A 17,506-nucleotide genomic window follows, 5' to 3' on the forward strand; every position below is an offset into this window, starting at 1 on the left:
ATTACCTCGGAATTATTTATATTGACCTGGTAGATTAATAACCAGCCGCAGAGAGAATTTATAACTTCCAGAAGCTGCAAGGTTGTTCCCATGAGAGACATAGCACAAAGTGGGTGGGGGATGATATTCCTATAATCTTTTGATTTATGGAGGAACAAGGGGGAGGAACCTCATGTCTAGTAGGAATATTTTTGCTAACTGACAAATGCTGTGGAAGCCAACAAAAAACGTTGACAAGCTTAACTTATAAATGTATTGTGTAGCTATTGATTCTTCAGACCTAGCAACAACCATTATCCCGTATTTTAGCTTTTTTTTGTTTCCTCCCAATTTCCATAGCAATGCAAGAACAGTGATGATGCAAGAACAGAACAGTATATGCAAGATACACTCTTTGAAGTTATTACGGGGAAAACATTTATCGTTATGGGGAAAACATCTATCGTTATATCTGCCATCTAATAAGTTAGAGGAAGGAATACTAAACCTACCTTTTATACATTTCCTTAAGAATTCTGTGGCATGACATGACTGCATTATAACGTCAAAGCAATCCTACAGGGGGCTAGACCTAACTACTGTATATACTCGAGTATAAGCCGACCCGAATATAAGCCGAGGCACCTAATTTTACCACAAAAAACTGGGAAAACATTGACTCAAGTATAAGCCGAGAGTGGTAAATTTCAGAAATAAAAATAGATACCAATAAAATTACATTAATTAAGGCATCAGTAGGTTAAATGTTTTTAAATATTTACATAAAGCTCAAATTTAAGATAAGACTGTCCAACTCTGATTAAATCATTATTCTCATCTTCTTCAATGTAAATGTGCTTACGTATCCTTTTAATAATAATAGAGTAAAATAATACATGTAATAATAATAATAATAATAAATACAGGAAAACAATACATGTAATAATAAATAGAGTAAAATAATAAATGTAATAATAATAAGAAGATCAGAGTGAAATAATAAATGTATTAATAATAATAAAAAATAGAGTAAAATAAATGTAATAGTAGCAAGAATAACAGAGAAAAATAATAAATGTAATAATACCAATAATAACAGGAAAAAATAAATGTAATAATACCAATAATAAAAGAGAAAATTAATAAATGTACCATATATTCTCAAGTATAAGATGACTCAAATATAAGCCAACCAGGACCCTCACCCGAGTATAAGCCGAGGGGAGCTTTTTCAGTCTTAAAAAAAGGGCTGAAAAACTAGGCTTATACTCGAGTATATACAGTAATTGATCCATCATTAACTGGAAAACTGTGAGCCTCTTATGTCATATTAAGTTAACCACCCTGAGTCCCCTCAAGGAGATAGGGCAGGGTACAAATAAATTATTATTATTATTATTATTATTATTATTATTATTATTATTATTATTATTATTTCCACCACAATAGTTCTTCACTGATTTGGCATAACTTTCCATCCACAACTTTCTAATGGTAGTCACTGAACAGAAGTTCTCTCACACCAGAAGTGACTTGCAGTTTCTCAAGAAAAAAAAAACCCAGACTGATGTTGGGATTCTAGTAAAATCCAACCAGATCTTTAATCTACCTTAGAAAAATGGCATTTATTCAAGCTGAAGATAGTCAAATCTTTCACAACAATATAAAACAATGGAAACAAGGAAAGAGAAAAAATACAGCTTGTATCTAGGTGTAAAATTTGTGGAGGAAAGCTACTGGAATCTATTTGAGCACGAGGGCTTCTTTGGATTCATTTCAAAGTCATATAATGCTGCAGCAGGCATAACAAACATTATCTAGTTGTTCTGATTTTGGATTACATCTCAATACGTTAGGTGGAGGAGGACATGGTGGGTGTTAAGCCATGGCAAGAACAGATGGTAAGATCTGAGGCATAATCTATGCTATTTCTACAAAAGTCATGTGCCATATAGAATGCCACTCTTGGATCAAAAGTGAATCCAGCTTTTTCTAAAAGCCATATTGCCATAGCAATTATTTGAATGTCACACAGGCTGATCTGGGGGATATTCATGTCATCATGACTCTTCTTCTAATGTAAAATACAAAAAAGAATTCCTCTCCACAGAAATAATCCAAAAATAAACTTTCATATATAAAAAAGTAATTAGACTTTGGCATGAAATTCATTTCTATATAATAAAAAGGAGGAAGGGCAGGAAAGAGAGAGAAAAATGAAATGTGACAAAATTGTTAATAATAGGTTTTCTAAACCTGAGTCTTTATGGATAATTAGCCTTAGAGATACTCCCACATTTCTTTTTTCTCCTCTGCCTTCCTTTTTATGCAGCAAAAGACTAATGCACCTACTTCTAACTTTTGTCATATATGGGAATTTTAAGTAATCCTAACAAATAATATTAAGTCCCATATTTGTGATTATTTGGATGCAACTCAGATTAAGCACTTAACATCTGCTTATTTTGCTTGATTTTTTTTCATGTCAGGAGCGACTTGAGAAACTGCAAGTTGCTCCTGGTTTCAGAGAATTGGCCGTCTGCAAGGATATTGCCCAGGAGACACCAGGATGTTTTACCATCGTGTGGAAGGCTTCTCTCATGTCCCTGCATGAGAAGCTGGGGCTGACAGAGGGGAGCTCACTCCATTCCCTGGATCTGAACCACCAACTTTTTGTTCGGCAGTTGTGCCATCACAAGGGTTTAACCCATTGCGCTACCAGGGGCTCCTTTTGCTTGAATGACATTTTAGAAATTCTATTTGCCACACAGGGCTCGGGCTGTGGCGCAGGCTGGAGAGCAGCTGCAATGAATCACTGCAATGAATCACTCTGACCAGGAGGTCATGAGTTCAAGGCCTGCTCGGAGCCTATGTTTGTCTGTCTTTGTTCTATGTTAAAAGGCATTGAATGTTTGCCTATATGTGTAATGTGATCCGCCCTGAGTCCCCTTCAGGGTGAGAAGGGCGGAATATAAATGCTGTAAATAAATAAAATGAATAAATACAGATACCTGAACATTATTCCTGTTTCATCCTAAATCAATACAGCAAGCAATGGAAAATGGTCCCTTTTCTCTCTTATGTCATGCATGTTGAACTATAAAGAACTAACTGGCAAGGTCTCGGATGTGCAGGCTTGAAATTTTATGATACTGTAGAAAGGAACTGTTAACTATACATCTCAAGACGTTTACCAGCAAAATAATCAAACTTAGTTTCATGGGCATAAGCAAAAAAGTTAAAACAATTTCTCAGCCAGGTGTCTTTAATTCGCACACAAGATTTATGTGAAATGCACAGCCAATAGCCATAAATTATAGTTGCACTTCTAGAATCGTCCAGTCTGTTTGAATATCCATATATAGACAGACACAGAGATAAGCGGCATGCCAAACTGGATTGTACAAAATGCCCTTTGACCCCATCAAAGGAATTCTCAGAGAGTGACATGACTATAGCGAGTCAATATGGCACGCCTTGTGCGTACATTTTCTTCTGCTTTAAAGTTCCTTGAACTGAACTTGTTCAAGATAGTAACACATAAGCCACCAATGAAGTATATTACTTAGTGCCCAGTTAAAATAGTTATTTTAAGAATAGTCTGCATACTATTGGGTGATTCAGAATGAGCTTATTTTTTTCTCACTTACATTCCATATCTCTCTATTAATAACATCATAGAATCATAGATTTGGAGGAGACCTCATGGGCCATCCAGTCCAACCCCCTGCCAAGAAACAGGAACATCATATTCAAAGCACCCCCGACAGATGGCCATCCAGCCTCTGCTTAAAAGCCTCCCAAGAAAGAGCCTCCACCACAGTCCGTGGCAGAGAGTTCCACTGCTCAACAGCTCTCACAGTCAGAAAGTTCTTCCTCGTGTTCAGGTGGAATCTCCTTTCCTGTAGTTTGAAGCCATTGTTCCGTTTCCTAGTCTCCAAGGCAGCAAAAAACAAGCTTGCTCCCTCCTTCCTATGACTTCCCCTCACATGTTTATACATGGCTATCATGTCTCCTCTCAGTCTTCTCTTCTGAAGGCTAAACATGCCCAGCTCCTCATAGGGCTTGTTAAGCCGCTCCTCATAGGGCTTGTTCTCCAGACCCTTGATCAAGAAAACATGAAGATACAGACTGCTTTGTTTTTTGGTAGGAGCTCTGTTGGTGCCAAAAAGCAAGAAAGAACAATTGCCTCTCCTCCTTTGCCCCTGCCACATCTTTCTTCTCCTTACATGACTCACCAAGGGCTTTGCCACTTTGCTTGAACATGACAACTGCTCCTTCACTTATTTTCTGCTGAAAAATTCAAATTCCCTGTAGCTGTGAAACCCCATGGGGGTTTAACTCAGTGTTGTCTCACGTGTGCCAGATGCAATTTAAGTATGTACAGTAGAATCTCGCTTATCCAACGTAAACAGGCCGGCAGAACGTTGGATAAGCGAATATGTTGGATAATAAGAAGAGATTAAGGAAAAGCCTATTAAACATCAAACTAGGTTATTATTTTACAAATTATGCACCAAAGCATCATGTTATACAACAAATTTGACAGAAAAAGTAGTTCAATACATGGTAATGCTATGTAGTAATTACTGTATTTACGAATTTAGCACCAAAATATCATGATGTATTGAAAACATTGACTACAAAAATGCGTTGGATAATCCAGAACGTTGGATAAGCGATTGTTGGATAAGTGAGACTCTACTGTAAATGGGTTACTGACTCCAGGTTGAAACAGGACAAAATACACAGTCTTGAGCAATAGCAAGGGTCAATGGCTTGGGGCTTTTCTCACAAACAAACAGTGGCAAAAAGTGCAGCTGGGTGTCTCTTTTCCAGAGATCGGAACAGAAGTGAGCATGTTGCCTGAACCACCACTTTCTGGCAGTCTCTAGTCTAGCAAATGCCGTGTTGCCTATACCCATTGGCACTACACTTCGGACAGGAGGGTCCTGATGTACACAACCAGCCAAGCCCAAATCAAAGAAAATGAAGGACTCCTTGCTAGCCATGTCTCTTACTTGAGAAGCTGGCCTAGCTTGACAATTAAATTTGATCCCAACAATCTTATATATTTCATGAAAATTAACTACCCAAGACCATCCAGAAACTTTATGAAGCTGTATTCCTTCAGTGATCAGGGCTGGCTAAGTTTCCCCCCCCCTTCAAACACCAAAGCAAGCAGCAAAACTAGCTGTTGATCCAGCTTATTATTTGGCATGAGAGTGTTGTTTGGGCAGTTCCTTCCTCCCCTTCTCTGGGCTAAAGACTTTTATGCTGTAGGCAGAAGCTGTTGTACAGTGATACAGCTGTTTTGGTAAGAAAAAAACCACAAAATAAGAGAAAATTGGAAAGTCATCCACATTTAGTCATCAGCACAACGTATTTATAGCACAGATCTTCTTTAGTTGGACTTTGGTCTCATTTCAAGACATATAAAGCTTTCTTGACTGAAAACTATCCCTGAAAAATTCATTTGCAAAGTTAGCCAATGGTCATAGTTTCCAAAGATTTCATTGCTTTCTTCGCAATGTGCAAGATTAAAATAAAATGCACACCAACCAAAATATTTGTACATGTTCCTACAGACAGAAAATGGCAGAAAATGTGGATACCTGCTAGTAGAAATATTCTATGGCTGAAATCTGATTGTTAATCCTGGCTAAACTCACACCAATTGTTAATCCCAGAAAGAGTCAATTCACATAATTTGGATGTATGTAGATGTTAGTTTATTAACCACACATTCACTAGTAAAAGCTATCAATACAATTTAGGACTGGGGTGGAAATCATAAGACCCTCCAAGTGTTCCTCAGCTGCAAGTCTCAGCAGAACTAGCCTGCAAAATGAATAATAAAAGAATGCCAGGAGGTACAGTCCAACAACACCTGGCAGGCTGTATGATTCCATTCCAGTTTAGTCCAATAACTATAACAGAATCACAGAGTTGGAAGAGACCACATGGGCCAGTTCAATTCCCTGACAAAAATGTATTGTAGGGTTTGAACCTATAATTCCCTGATTTCTCCAGATTCCGTGCCTAACCTACAAGGTCACTGCTTTTGAACTTTGGTGCTGGAGGAAAATCCTGAGAGTGCCTTGGACTGCAAGAAGATCCTCCAGGAAATAATGCCCAGCTGCTCACTGGAGGGAAGGATATTAGATGAAGTACTTTGGCCACATAAAGAGAAGACAGGAAAGCTTGGAAAAGATCACGATGCTGGGGAAAATGGAAGGAAAAAGGAAGAGAGGCAGACCAAGGGCAAGATTGGATGGTATCCTTGAAGTGACTGGCTTGACCTTGAAGAAAGTGGGGGCAGCAACGGCCGACAGATAACTGGTCCATGAGGTCACGAAGAGTCAGAAATGACTGAATGATTCTGTAAAGTGGTGTTAAACTACTAAACTACTAAAAGATGCACTCTTTTTTGAGAAGTTTTTCAGAAAGAGTAGAAATCTGTGAAAAATCTAAACATTCCAGTGTAATGTACCTCTATGTTCTACTGTATAAAGCTCCAGTACTGTTATTTTTATTCTGGATAACATTTTATTTGTCTCCATACCTATAAGATGGGGCCCCTGGTGGCACAGTGCGTTAAAGCGCTGAGCTGCTGAACTTGCGGACCAAAAGGTCCCAGGTTCAAATCCCAGGAGCAGAATGAGCGCCTGCTGTTAGCCCCAGCTCCTGCCAACTTAGCAGTTCGAAAACATGCAAATGTGAGTAGATCAATAGGTACCGCTCCAACAGGAAGGTAATGGCGCTCCATGCAGTCATGCCGGCCACATGACCTTGGAGGTGTCTATGGACAACACCGGCTCTTTGGCTTAGAAATGGAGATGAGCACCAACCCCCAGAGTCAGACATGACTGGACTTAACGTCAGGGGAAACCTTTACCTTACCTTACCTTACCTATAAGATATGCTTATCAAATTTGCAATTTGCACCAAATTGAGAGGGATAGTTAAAAGTCAGAAGACAGGATCAGAATCAGAAATGACCTTAAGAGATTACAACTGGCCCAAAACTAACTAAATGAACCTCAACAAGAGAAATGTATGATAAAAAAATCCTGCTTTTTCCACGGCCCTGGGACACAAGGTAGATTACAAAACACGTGGGAATCATGAAGTCCTTCAGATGTTGTTGGGCCTCCACTCTAGCAGTCTTAATTAATGGCAAAGAATGCTGGGAGTTGTAATTCAGCAACAACTGGACAGTCATGCCCCTGCATTAATACACCTAAATACAACACAAAAATAAATCACCCTGAAACATTCAATGTCATACCTGGAATCCTTTTGGTGATAAATGTGCACATAACCCTGGATTATGTACATATATGTCTTCTTTGGACAGCACATAAAAATAGCTAATCGTATGTGCATCAATTAGCCCCCCACCCCAACAAGGCAGCAGTCAGGCCCTGGTGAAGGGATTTTGCGGCCATTCCTGACTGGGGGTACTACAGCAGAGGGAAAGATAAATAAAGCCAATCTCCTGGAGTGATCTCATTTCTTTTCCCCTCATAGACAAGATGGGCAACATCTTGCCTTTGGTCTTTGAACATATGACAAATTCACTTCACAGGAGAGATTTTGGGTGCATCTACACTGTAAAATTAACGCAGTTTAATTACCATAGCTCAACATTGTGGAATCCTGAGATTTACAATTTGGTGAGAGTATGACTCACACTCTCACAGAGGAGGCTAAAGACCTTATAAAACTACAACTATCACGATTCTATAACACTGATTGTTAAAGTGGTGTTAAATTACTAAACTACTAAAAAGATGCACTCTTTTTTCAGAAGTTTTTCAGAAAGAGTAGAAATCTGTGAAAAGTCTAAATAGTCCAGTGTAATGTACTTCTATGTTCTACTGTTTGTATTTCAATTTCACTAAATTTTCATTCCTCTGTTCGATATGTCAGTAGCTTCTAATCTGAATTTGTCGTCTTGGTTAAATTTCAGGTATACAACTGTTTCAAATGAGTGTTCAAAAGCCAGGACTGGGTGCCCATTTCGATACACAGCCTTACGTTGCCTTTGGTGTAATGCATAGTTGTACCTATTCATTTTAATGGGTTTAAACCGATGTACAGTAGAGTCTCACTTATCCAACATAAACGGGCCGGCAGAACGTTGGATAAGCGAATATGTTGGATAATAAGGAGAGATTAAGGAGAAGCCTATTAAACATCAAATTAGGTTATGATTTTACAAATTAAGCACCAAAACATCATGTCATACAACAAATCTGGCAGAAAACGTAGTTCAATACGCAGTAATGCTACGTAGTAATTACTGTATTTACGAATTTCGCACCAAAATATCATGATATATTGAAAACATGTGACTACAAAAATGTGTTGGATAATCCAGAATGTTGGATAAACGAGTGTTGGATAAGTGAGACTCTACTGTAATTGTATTTCGATCTGTACCTAAAAAGCATGACATACTTCCATAAATGTTGTATTGGAATCTCAATTTCAAACTTCCCACGTGATGAAGAATTAACAAGATATCTGAGAAAGGTTTCAGGCCATCAGGAAAATTTTGAAAAGTTGAAGACAAAAACTTTACTGACAATTTTCTTTGAAGAATTCACTTACAAAAAGGACCTGCTTTAAGAGGCAATTAAACTCATGATTGCCATGTCAAATGTCAACAGAGCATACAAAAGTAATTCCTTCAATTCTCAGTGGAAGCTACCACTTTACCTGTAAACTGTCAGAGTTAACTCATCTATGCAGGCCTTGATTTTGTTCTGTGCTTCTAGGTGAGTCATGTTCTCTGTGTCTTCGCCATCAATTGCCTGGATAGTATCTCCAATGCATAAGTTGGCAGTTGCAGCTTTGCTACCAGGGGTTACCTTGAATTGGAGAAGAGACGGGGAAAGCAAAAAGGTCAAAAAAACAAACTTGATCAAGTCTCATAATGTTTCTCCCTGTTCCATTATGGGAAAGGAAAGTTGCACACACCAAAATTATACTCCAGTGAGGGCCCCAAAGGTTATCTCCAAACATTTCCACTGAATCATCAATCCCACAAATCCACTATTCTTAAATTCAGCATTCAGAATGAATACTTCAGTATTGCATCCTAATGTTATTCGATGAGAAATGTTACTGATTTGTAATTAACATGGCATGTGATACAAAATAGTAACTTTCTAAAAGGTTAAGGAAAGTAGCTCATATTTAAACAATATCTGGCCTATGGTAATATTACTTCATATTCACTAGATTGTAGCTTTGGGGGTGTTGTGTTACAGACTATGGTGAGGTAGACAATATCAGAGGTTAGGGTTTTATCTTCGCTGCTGGAGGGCTGTCATTCCTCACTGATCCCTCTGAACTTCTATGTGCTCATAGAAGTCATTTCATGCCTTGCTTGCTGTTGTTAAAAAAGCACAGACACACACCACTAAAATATTTGGTGGGGGCGGGTGTCTGTCCTTTGTTAACAACAGCAAGCAAGGCATGAAATGACTTTCCTGGGCACATAGACCTCCTAGTGTAGACACAGAAACAGACATGATGTACCATAGATACTCATCCTCTCAAAAAAGCTCTTTCTGTGCTAACAAAAATCATTTTGAAATCAAAGTGCTACAGAGGACCTTCAAAATGTTCGACAGCAGACCACATCATAAAATGATCAAAATCCCAGTTTTGTAGAAACAGGGCATTGATGGAGCCACTGGCTATATTTCTGTCGTGTTCAGTTAGAATACCTTTGTCCCAAGTCCCATACACATCCTCTTTAACAAATATTTCTCCCTCCAGCCAGGAATTCAAAGGGTCGAAAACACCTAACAAAGCCCAGAAGTGTTGGTGGATGTGTGTACAAATGAAGAGACTGGCTCCTGGCTCATGTTAACTCTTCTTTAATAGTACAAACAATTACCTATTGATTTGCATGGGAAATCTTGCAGCATTTTTAGAACATGAACTAACATGCTCCCAAAAACATGTAATTTTTGTAACAAAGGATTTGTGCTACTTTATTTCTGGTAGTGAACGTATATTCAAACTGTGTTAAAGTGAACTTCAAAAAGCAATAAAACAAAAAAAATTATAAGACAACATATTTACTTTCTGTCCCTGTCCCTGTATCAGCCCATTCCAGCACCTTTCAGGTTCCAGTCCTCCTTCTATATATATAAAAGGGTAATGAAGTTTCTGCCTAGGACAAAACAACAAAACTACACATCCCAGAAACACTAAACTTGGCAGCACAACCCGTCATCCATGCCTCTACGTTCATACAACAAAAAGAAAACAAAAATAAAGTCATAATTATAGGGAGAAGAAGAATTGTTTTTATCCAATTGCTGCCAGTTAGAAGGCTAAGCTCTGCCTACTTGGTCTCCTAGCAACCCACTCAGCCCAGGGGACAGGCAGAGTTAGGCCTCACTTAGGCCTCTTCCACACTGCCTATAAAATACAGATTATCTGATTTAAACTGGATTATATGGCAGTGTAGACTCAAGGCCCTTCCACACAGCTATATAACCCATTTATAATGGACTTAATATAAGGTAAAACCTTTACCATTTACCTTAACTACCACCAATTCCTCAATACTTTATTTCCCATACCACCAGACTTCGCCACAGCAACGCGTGGCCGGGCACAGCTAGTTATGTATATAACTGGAGTGCTATTGAACATCTTTATCAATTACTTGGATGATGGAATAGGAGGCACACCTACGACATTTGTAGATGACACTACATTGGGATGAATACTAATACCTCACAGGACAGGATCAAAATCCAAACTGATTTTAACAGATTAGAGAGCTGGGCTAAAATTAACAAAGTCATAGAATAATAAAGTTGGAAGAGACCACATGGGCCATCTAGTCCAACCCCCTGACATGCAGGAAAAGCACACTCAAGAGTCATCATCCCACTCTATTTACAGACAACGGCTATGTCTTTGTGTGATATATGATGTTATTTTATGTGATGTGTTTAATAATGTTTAATGTTTTATTAGGGGAGGATCAACATTGATGGTTTATGCATTTTTTTTATCAAGGGCATTGAATTGATGCCAACACCGTGAACCGCCCTGAGTCCCCTTCGCGGTTGAGAAGGAAGGTATATAAATATTGCAAATAAATAAATAATATTCTGCTTTGGTCAGACTTCACCTGGAATAATACTGCATCCAGTTCCGAGCACCACAATTCAAGAAGTATATTGACAAGCCGGAACGTGTTCAAAGGAAGATGACCAAAATGATCAAAGGTCTGGAAGCTTAGCCCTAGAAGGAGCTCCAAGAGCAGGGTATTTTTAGACTGGAGAAGATGGGAGACATGAGAGCTATGCTGAAATATTTGAAAAGATGTCACATTGAGGAGTGAAGCAAGCTTTTTTTCTGCTGCTCTGGAGACTAGGACACTGAGCAATGTGAATCCATTGCAGGGTGGAAAAGAAATAACCCTGTGGGTTAGCTCTATTCAGCCGTGGACTATGTGGCCTTGAGAATTGGGTAGAGTTTTCTTCTCTGGGGTTTTTTAAGTCTGGATGGCCATCTGTCAAGGAAGTTTTGATAGTGTGTTTCAGCCTGGTTGGACTGGATGGCCGGGCAGGAGTGTCTTTTCCAATTCTAGGTTTCTATTATCTCTATTAAGGTAAGTGGAGAGTAGCCAATCAGCTCAATATCAATTCTCAACTCCTATTCTAAGGACCTCATCACACTATTTATTTATTTATTTACAGTATTTATATTCCGCCCTTCTCACTTCGAAGGGGACTCAGAGCGGATTACAATGAACACATATATGGCAAACATTTAATGCCAACAGACAAACAACATATATAGACAGACACAGAGGCATTTAACATTTTTTTCCAGCTTCACGATTCTGGCCACAGGGAGAGCTGTTGCTTCACTGTCCAGTAGTGGCTGTACTTCCTCATTCCTTTCCTCATGTTTTGCTGGCAGTTTTATGATGTTGTAAATTAGTTAAATTAGCCTCCCGCATAAAGCGTACCTAAATTTCCCTAATTGACAGATGCAACTGTCGTTCGGTGCTGCATAGGTCAACAGCAAGCCGGGCTATTTAATGGTCGGGGGCTTAACCCGACCCGGGCTTCGAACTCATGACCTCTCGGTCAGTAGTGATTTATTGCAGCTGGTTACTAGCCAGCTGCGCCACAGCCCGGCCCAACCACTAGAGCAGTGGTTCTCAACCTGTGGGTCTCTAGGTGTTTTGGCCTTCATGGCCATCTATCGGGGTGCTTTGAACACAATATCCTGCTTCTTGGCAGGGGTTTGGACTGGATGGCCCATGAGGTCTTTTCCAACTCTACTATTCTATGATTCTAACTCCCAGAAATCCTAACAGGTGGTAAACCCCACAGGTGGCTGCAGGACCCACAGGTTGAGAACCATTGCACTAGAGTATATATCCACTTTAAATCTAGTTGCTGCCTCCTGCAGAATTCTGGGGCTTTTCGTTTAAGAGAGGTGCCAAAGAGGTCCTGGACCTCATGAAACTACAAACCCCAGAATTCTGCAGGAAGAGGCAGCCACTGGTTTAAAGTGGATAGACACTCTACACCAGGCATGGTCAAACTTCAGCAATCTTTTGGACTTATAATAAATAATAAACTTTATTTGTATACTGCCCTATCTCGCCGAAGGGACTCAGGATGGTTTTCAACATGTAAGGCAAACTTCAATTTCCGGAAAGAAAACCATACAGACAATACACTGAAATAAACATATTCAAGAATATAACACAATCTAATTAACTTAACAAAAAGTATCACCCTAAAATACAAAAACCTGTTAACACACACTAAAAGTAATATATATATATATATATATATATATATATTAGGCTTGATCGATCCATGAAAAATTTGATTCTAAACTCGTTTCAAAACTAGAGGGGGCAGTTTTTCGTTTTTGTTGCTAATAACGAATTTGGCCCCCAAAATTTTTCGAAATTAACGAAAATTCGTTATTTTCGAAATTAATTCGTTAATGGCGGACGCGCATGCGCGGTGGCCCAAAAACAGCCCGAAGGGGGGGGGACTTAGGGGGCTCTCCCGCCCTCATTTTTTGAGTGATCTTCTTCAAACTTGGTACAGTGGTAGAACACATTTAACACTGATAGCTCACCAAAATGTGGAACGTTTCCCTTATCCTCTGATTTTTGGCAAATTTTCATAGCTTTTATAATAAACCTTTTTTTAATAATTGCAGTAATCTGTTCCTGGTTTGAAAGTCTTATTTCCTGTTAAATTGGGTTGTCTTTACTGTGAAAGTCATTGTTCTACTTCAGAAACTTTGTTTTTGTGGCTGAAACTTTGTTAAATTGGTGTGTGTGTGATATATATTGTGTATATATATATATATATATAGTCCCTGCTTGTGTGTGTGTGTGTGTGTGTGTGTGTGTGTGTGTGTGTGTGTAGGTAATGGTAAAGGTATCCCTTGACGTTAAGTTCAGTCATGTCTGACTCTGGGGGTTGGTGCTCATCTCCATTTCTAAGCCCAAGAGCCAGTGTTGTCCATAGACACCTCCAAGGTCATTTGGCCGGCATGACTACATGGAGTGCCATTACCTTCCCAGAAACACCCAGAAAATGGGAATTCCAGACAGGAAACAATCAGGGCCAGCTAATACCTCCCAACAAAGGATTCCCCCAGGTAGGAAGCAGCCAGGCTTTGAAGCTGCAAGGCTATTCAATGCTAATCAAGGTGACCAATTGCAACATTCACACTTGCCTCCCACAGACAAGAGTTCTTTCTCCCACCCTGGACCTTCCACAGATATATAAACCCCACTTGCCTAGCTTCGCACAGACGTCAAAACCTCTATGTCTGCCACAGATGTGGGTGAAACGTCAGGAGAGAATGCTTCTGGCACATGGCCATAGAGCCCGGAATACATACCACAACAGTGTGATCCCGGCCATGAAAGCTTTCGACAACACAACCACAGTATCCATTCAAGTTCATGTAGCGTGGTATGGACTGGAGACCTGTATTGGGGGGAGGGAGGGTGCGAATCTGGGCCCCTGGGAGCAGCCGAGGACGGGCCTGGCCCACACCCCCTCGCATCCCGGGCCTCTTCCTTCCTCTTCCTTTTGTTATTTAAACTATATATTGTGAAATTATGGTGTGTTTTTTTTCATGCGTGTTCTGTGTTCAAGATAGGGAGACCAAAGAGGAAAAGCAAGGGAGGGACGGAGGCCCCAACACTTCCGGCTCCCATGCGAACTCCCCCCTTGTGTGCCTTGGAGGGTGGAGCATGCGCACTGGCTCTCCCTTTCTCTATGGCTCTTTTCAGGTCGCTTGGGAACCCGAAGTGCCTCCTCCCTTTGCCTTTGTGTCCAAGAAGGAGAGAAGGACGTTGCAAGGTTTGCATTGAGGGTGTTTCTCTGGTGGGTTTGGCTTGGAAGGGGGCTCATTAAGGCCCAATTAATTAATGCACTGAGCTGAGGCGAGGCGGCGGCGGCGGCGGCCATTTCCCCCCTCCGTCTTCCTCCTCCTCCTCGGCCTCCTTCCCCCTCGCCCCCTCCCATTGGCTGAGCCTCCCATTGGCTGAGGGGCAAAAGGAAAGGAGTTTGGGTGCTTTGCAAAAGCTTTTTTTTCTTAACGAAAAAAACGAAGAAATTAGAAAAAACGGCCTCTCGCGATTCGAAACCGCGATATCCAGACGTGTGGACAACCAAGGTTCGATATTGCTTCAAAACAATCGAAAATAACGAATCAATAACGGTAAACGGGGAAAACGAATTATTTGAGCAAGCCTAATATATATATATATATATATATATATATAAAACCCCACTTTATTGTAGCTTCATCAGTAAAAGGTTCAACTCCCATAATTCTTAACATCTGGTAAGCTGGCTGGGATTTCTGAGAGTTGAAGTCCAAAACACCCAGAGGGACAAAGTTTGCCCATATCTGCTCTATACCTATTGCTGTGTGATGAGGTATAGGGATCATTACACTAAAGCAGCGGTTCTCAACCTGTGGTCCCCAGGTGTTTTGGCCTACAACCCCCAGAAATCCCAGACAGTTTACCAGCTGTTAGGATTTCTGGGAGTTGAAGGCCAAAACATCTGGGACCCACAGGTTGAGGACCACTGCACTAAAGCATCAATCCACTTTAAATCTGGTTGCTGCCTTCTGCAGAATTCTGTGGTTTGCAGTTGAGTAAGATGGTGGCGCAATGGATTTTTTTTTCGTGTCAGCAGCAACCTGAGTTGCTTCTGGAGTGAGAGAATTGGCCGTCTGCAAGGACGTTGCCCAGGGGATGCCAGGATGTTTTGATGTTTTACTATCCTTGTGGGAGGCTTCTCGCATGGAGCTGGAGCTGATAGAGGGAGCTCATCCGCGCTCTCCCCAGGTGGGATTCGGACCTGGCAGCCTTCAGGTCAGCAACTCAACCTTCAAGTCACAAGGCTTTTATCCCCTAGGCCACCAGAGGCTCCTGGCGCAATGGATTAAAACCCTTGTGAACTGCTGACCTGAAGTTTGGGTTGCTGACCTGATGCTTGCTAGTACGAATCCACGAGACGGGGTGACTTTCTGTCTATCAGCTCTAACTTGCGGGGACATGAGAGAAGCCTCCCAGTAACACATTCCGGCAACATCTCTGTAGACTGCCAATTCTCTCACACCAGAAGCAACTTGCAGTATGTTCTCAAGCCGCTTCTCACACAATTTTTTAACAAAAGTTGAGTGAGGCCCAGGCTCTCTATGGCTGAGCGGTTTTAAAGTCTCCTCCCTAAACCACAAACCACTGAATTCTGCTGGAAGAGGCACCAACTGCATTTAAAATTTATTATTTATTATTATTTATTACAATATTTATATCCTGCCCTTCTCACCCAACAGGGGACTCAGGGTGGCTTACAAAAAACACATACATGAATTAGTCTCCTGTTTTTAATATTGTATGCTTCATGTCAATTTTAACGATTGTTTTTACTGATATTGATGTTTTTATTGGGATAATTGTTTTATTGCTGTGTTATTGATATTTGATTGTTTTATCGGGCAAGGACCCATGTAAGCCGCCCCGAGTTCCTTCGGGGAGATGGGGCGGGATATAAAAATAAAGTTATTATTATTATTATTATTATACAGTAGAGTCTCACTTATCCAACAAAACGGGCCGGCAGAATGTTGGATAAGCGAATATGTTGCATAATAAGGAGGGATTAAGGAAAAGCCTATTAAACATCAAATTAGGTTATGAAGCACCAGAACATCATGTTATACAACAAATTTGACAGGAAAAGTAGTTCAATACGCAGTAATGCTATGTAGTAATTACTGTATTTATGAATTTAGCACCAAAATATCACAATGTATTGAAAACATTGACTTCAAAAATGCGTTGGAAAATCCAGAATGTTGGATAAGTGAGACTCTACTGTACATAAAAATTATACAGTGTAATATAAATCAGTTAAAAAATTATTATTAACTTACATCAGTATTCATAAAACACATTATAAAATACAGATAGGCGTGTTCAAATTGCTAAGAGATGCTCTAGTGCAGTGTTTCGCAAACTCTGGTCTCCCAAATGTTTTGAACTTCATGTCCCCGAATCCCTGATCATTGTCTAAAGCAATGATTAGGGATTCTGGGACATGAAGTTCAAAAGGCTTCTGGGAGAAAAAGTACAAAACAACGTGATAAATTACAGCTTGGGAATCGCTGCTCTAGTGTGATGAGGTCCTAAGTGTCTGCTGAACAGGAGAGGGGCGCCAATCTTTAAAGGCTGCAGAGTTACTTCTCCAACTCCATTCAAGGCAGAGGAAACTCGGCTTGCCTGGCGGTTCAATGGGGACGTGTCCAGGCGCAATGCCTGAAGGCTGTGGCCCTTGCCTTACCCTGGAGATGGTCAGCGGCTGGTCGAAGTCCTTGCCCCCGACCAGGCGGAAGCCCCAGGGGCCCGGCCCCTGAATGGCGACGCGGAGGACGCGGCTCATGCTGCCTGCTGCGAGCTGCCTTCCTTTCTTCCCCTTCCTCCCGGGGCCCGGCTTTGGCCCTGCCTCGCCTCCTCTGGCGCCTGGGGAGGCTGTCCCGGCTCTGCATAACTCCGCCCCGGCAGGGAGACGCAAAGGGAGCCTTAAAGCCGCTCCCCTCCTTCCCACCTCTCTGCCAGGGTTTGTCTTCCTTCTTAACAGGATGCTTTTACAGGAGGGAGCAGCAGCAGCAGCTTCCCCTGGCCAGGCTTGCAGCGCCTGCTTAGAATGAACTAGCACCAAAACAATCTCTCACGTTTTTGGGACTGAACCCCTGGTTCACAACAATTTGATTTATTAAGGAGGCAATTCGAGAATGAGTGGGCTTTCTCTCTCTCTCTCTCTCTCTCTCTTTTTGCATTTATCAAAATAATAACATTATTATTATTATTATTATTATTATTATTATTATTATTGACACAACGATGTTGTATGACACAGCAAACAAGATAGACATGCTGGATTTCGTTTCACAAAACCACAAGTCGAACACTTCCCAA

At 40.7% G+C, this 17,506-nt stretch overlaps 1 protein-coding gene across 1 annotated transcript in view; it reads right to left on the reverse strand.

Moving 5' to 3' along the window:
* Positions 1 to 17,132, reverse strand: part of pdlim1 (PDZ and LIM domain 1) — a 34,998-nt gene extending 17,866 nt beyond the window's left edge. The window contains exons 1-2 of the mRNA XM_003225414.4: positions 16,872 to 17,132; positions 8,707 to 8,858 (exon numbers count right to left, since the gene is read on the reverse strand). Coding sequence (XP_003225462.2) covers positions 8,707 to 8,858; positions 16,872 to 16,970 — 251 coding nt within the window. The 5' untranslated portion in view covers positions 16,971 to 17,132. The remainder of the gene's footprint in view (positions 1 to 8,706; positions 8,859 to 16,871) is intronic.
* Between the last annotated feature and the right edge of the window lie 374 nt (positions 17,133 to 17,506).

This window comes from Anolis carolinensis, chromosome 3 (assembly GCF_035594765.1).
Source record: "Anolis carolinensis isolate JA03-04 chromosome 3, rAnoCar3.1.pri, whole genome shotgun sequence".
In the NCBI taxonomy this organism is placed as follows: domain Eukaryota; kingdom Metazoa; phylum Chordata; class Lepidosauria; order Squamata; family Dactyloidae; genus Anolis; species Anolis carolinensis.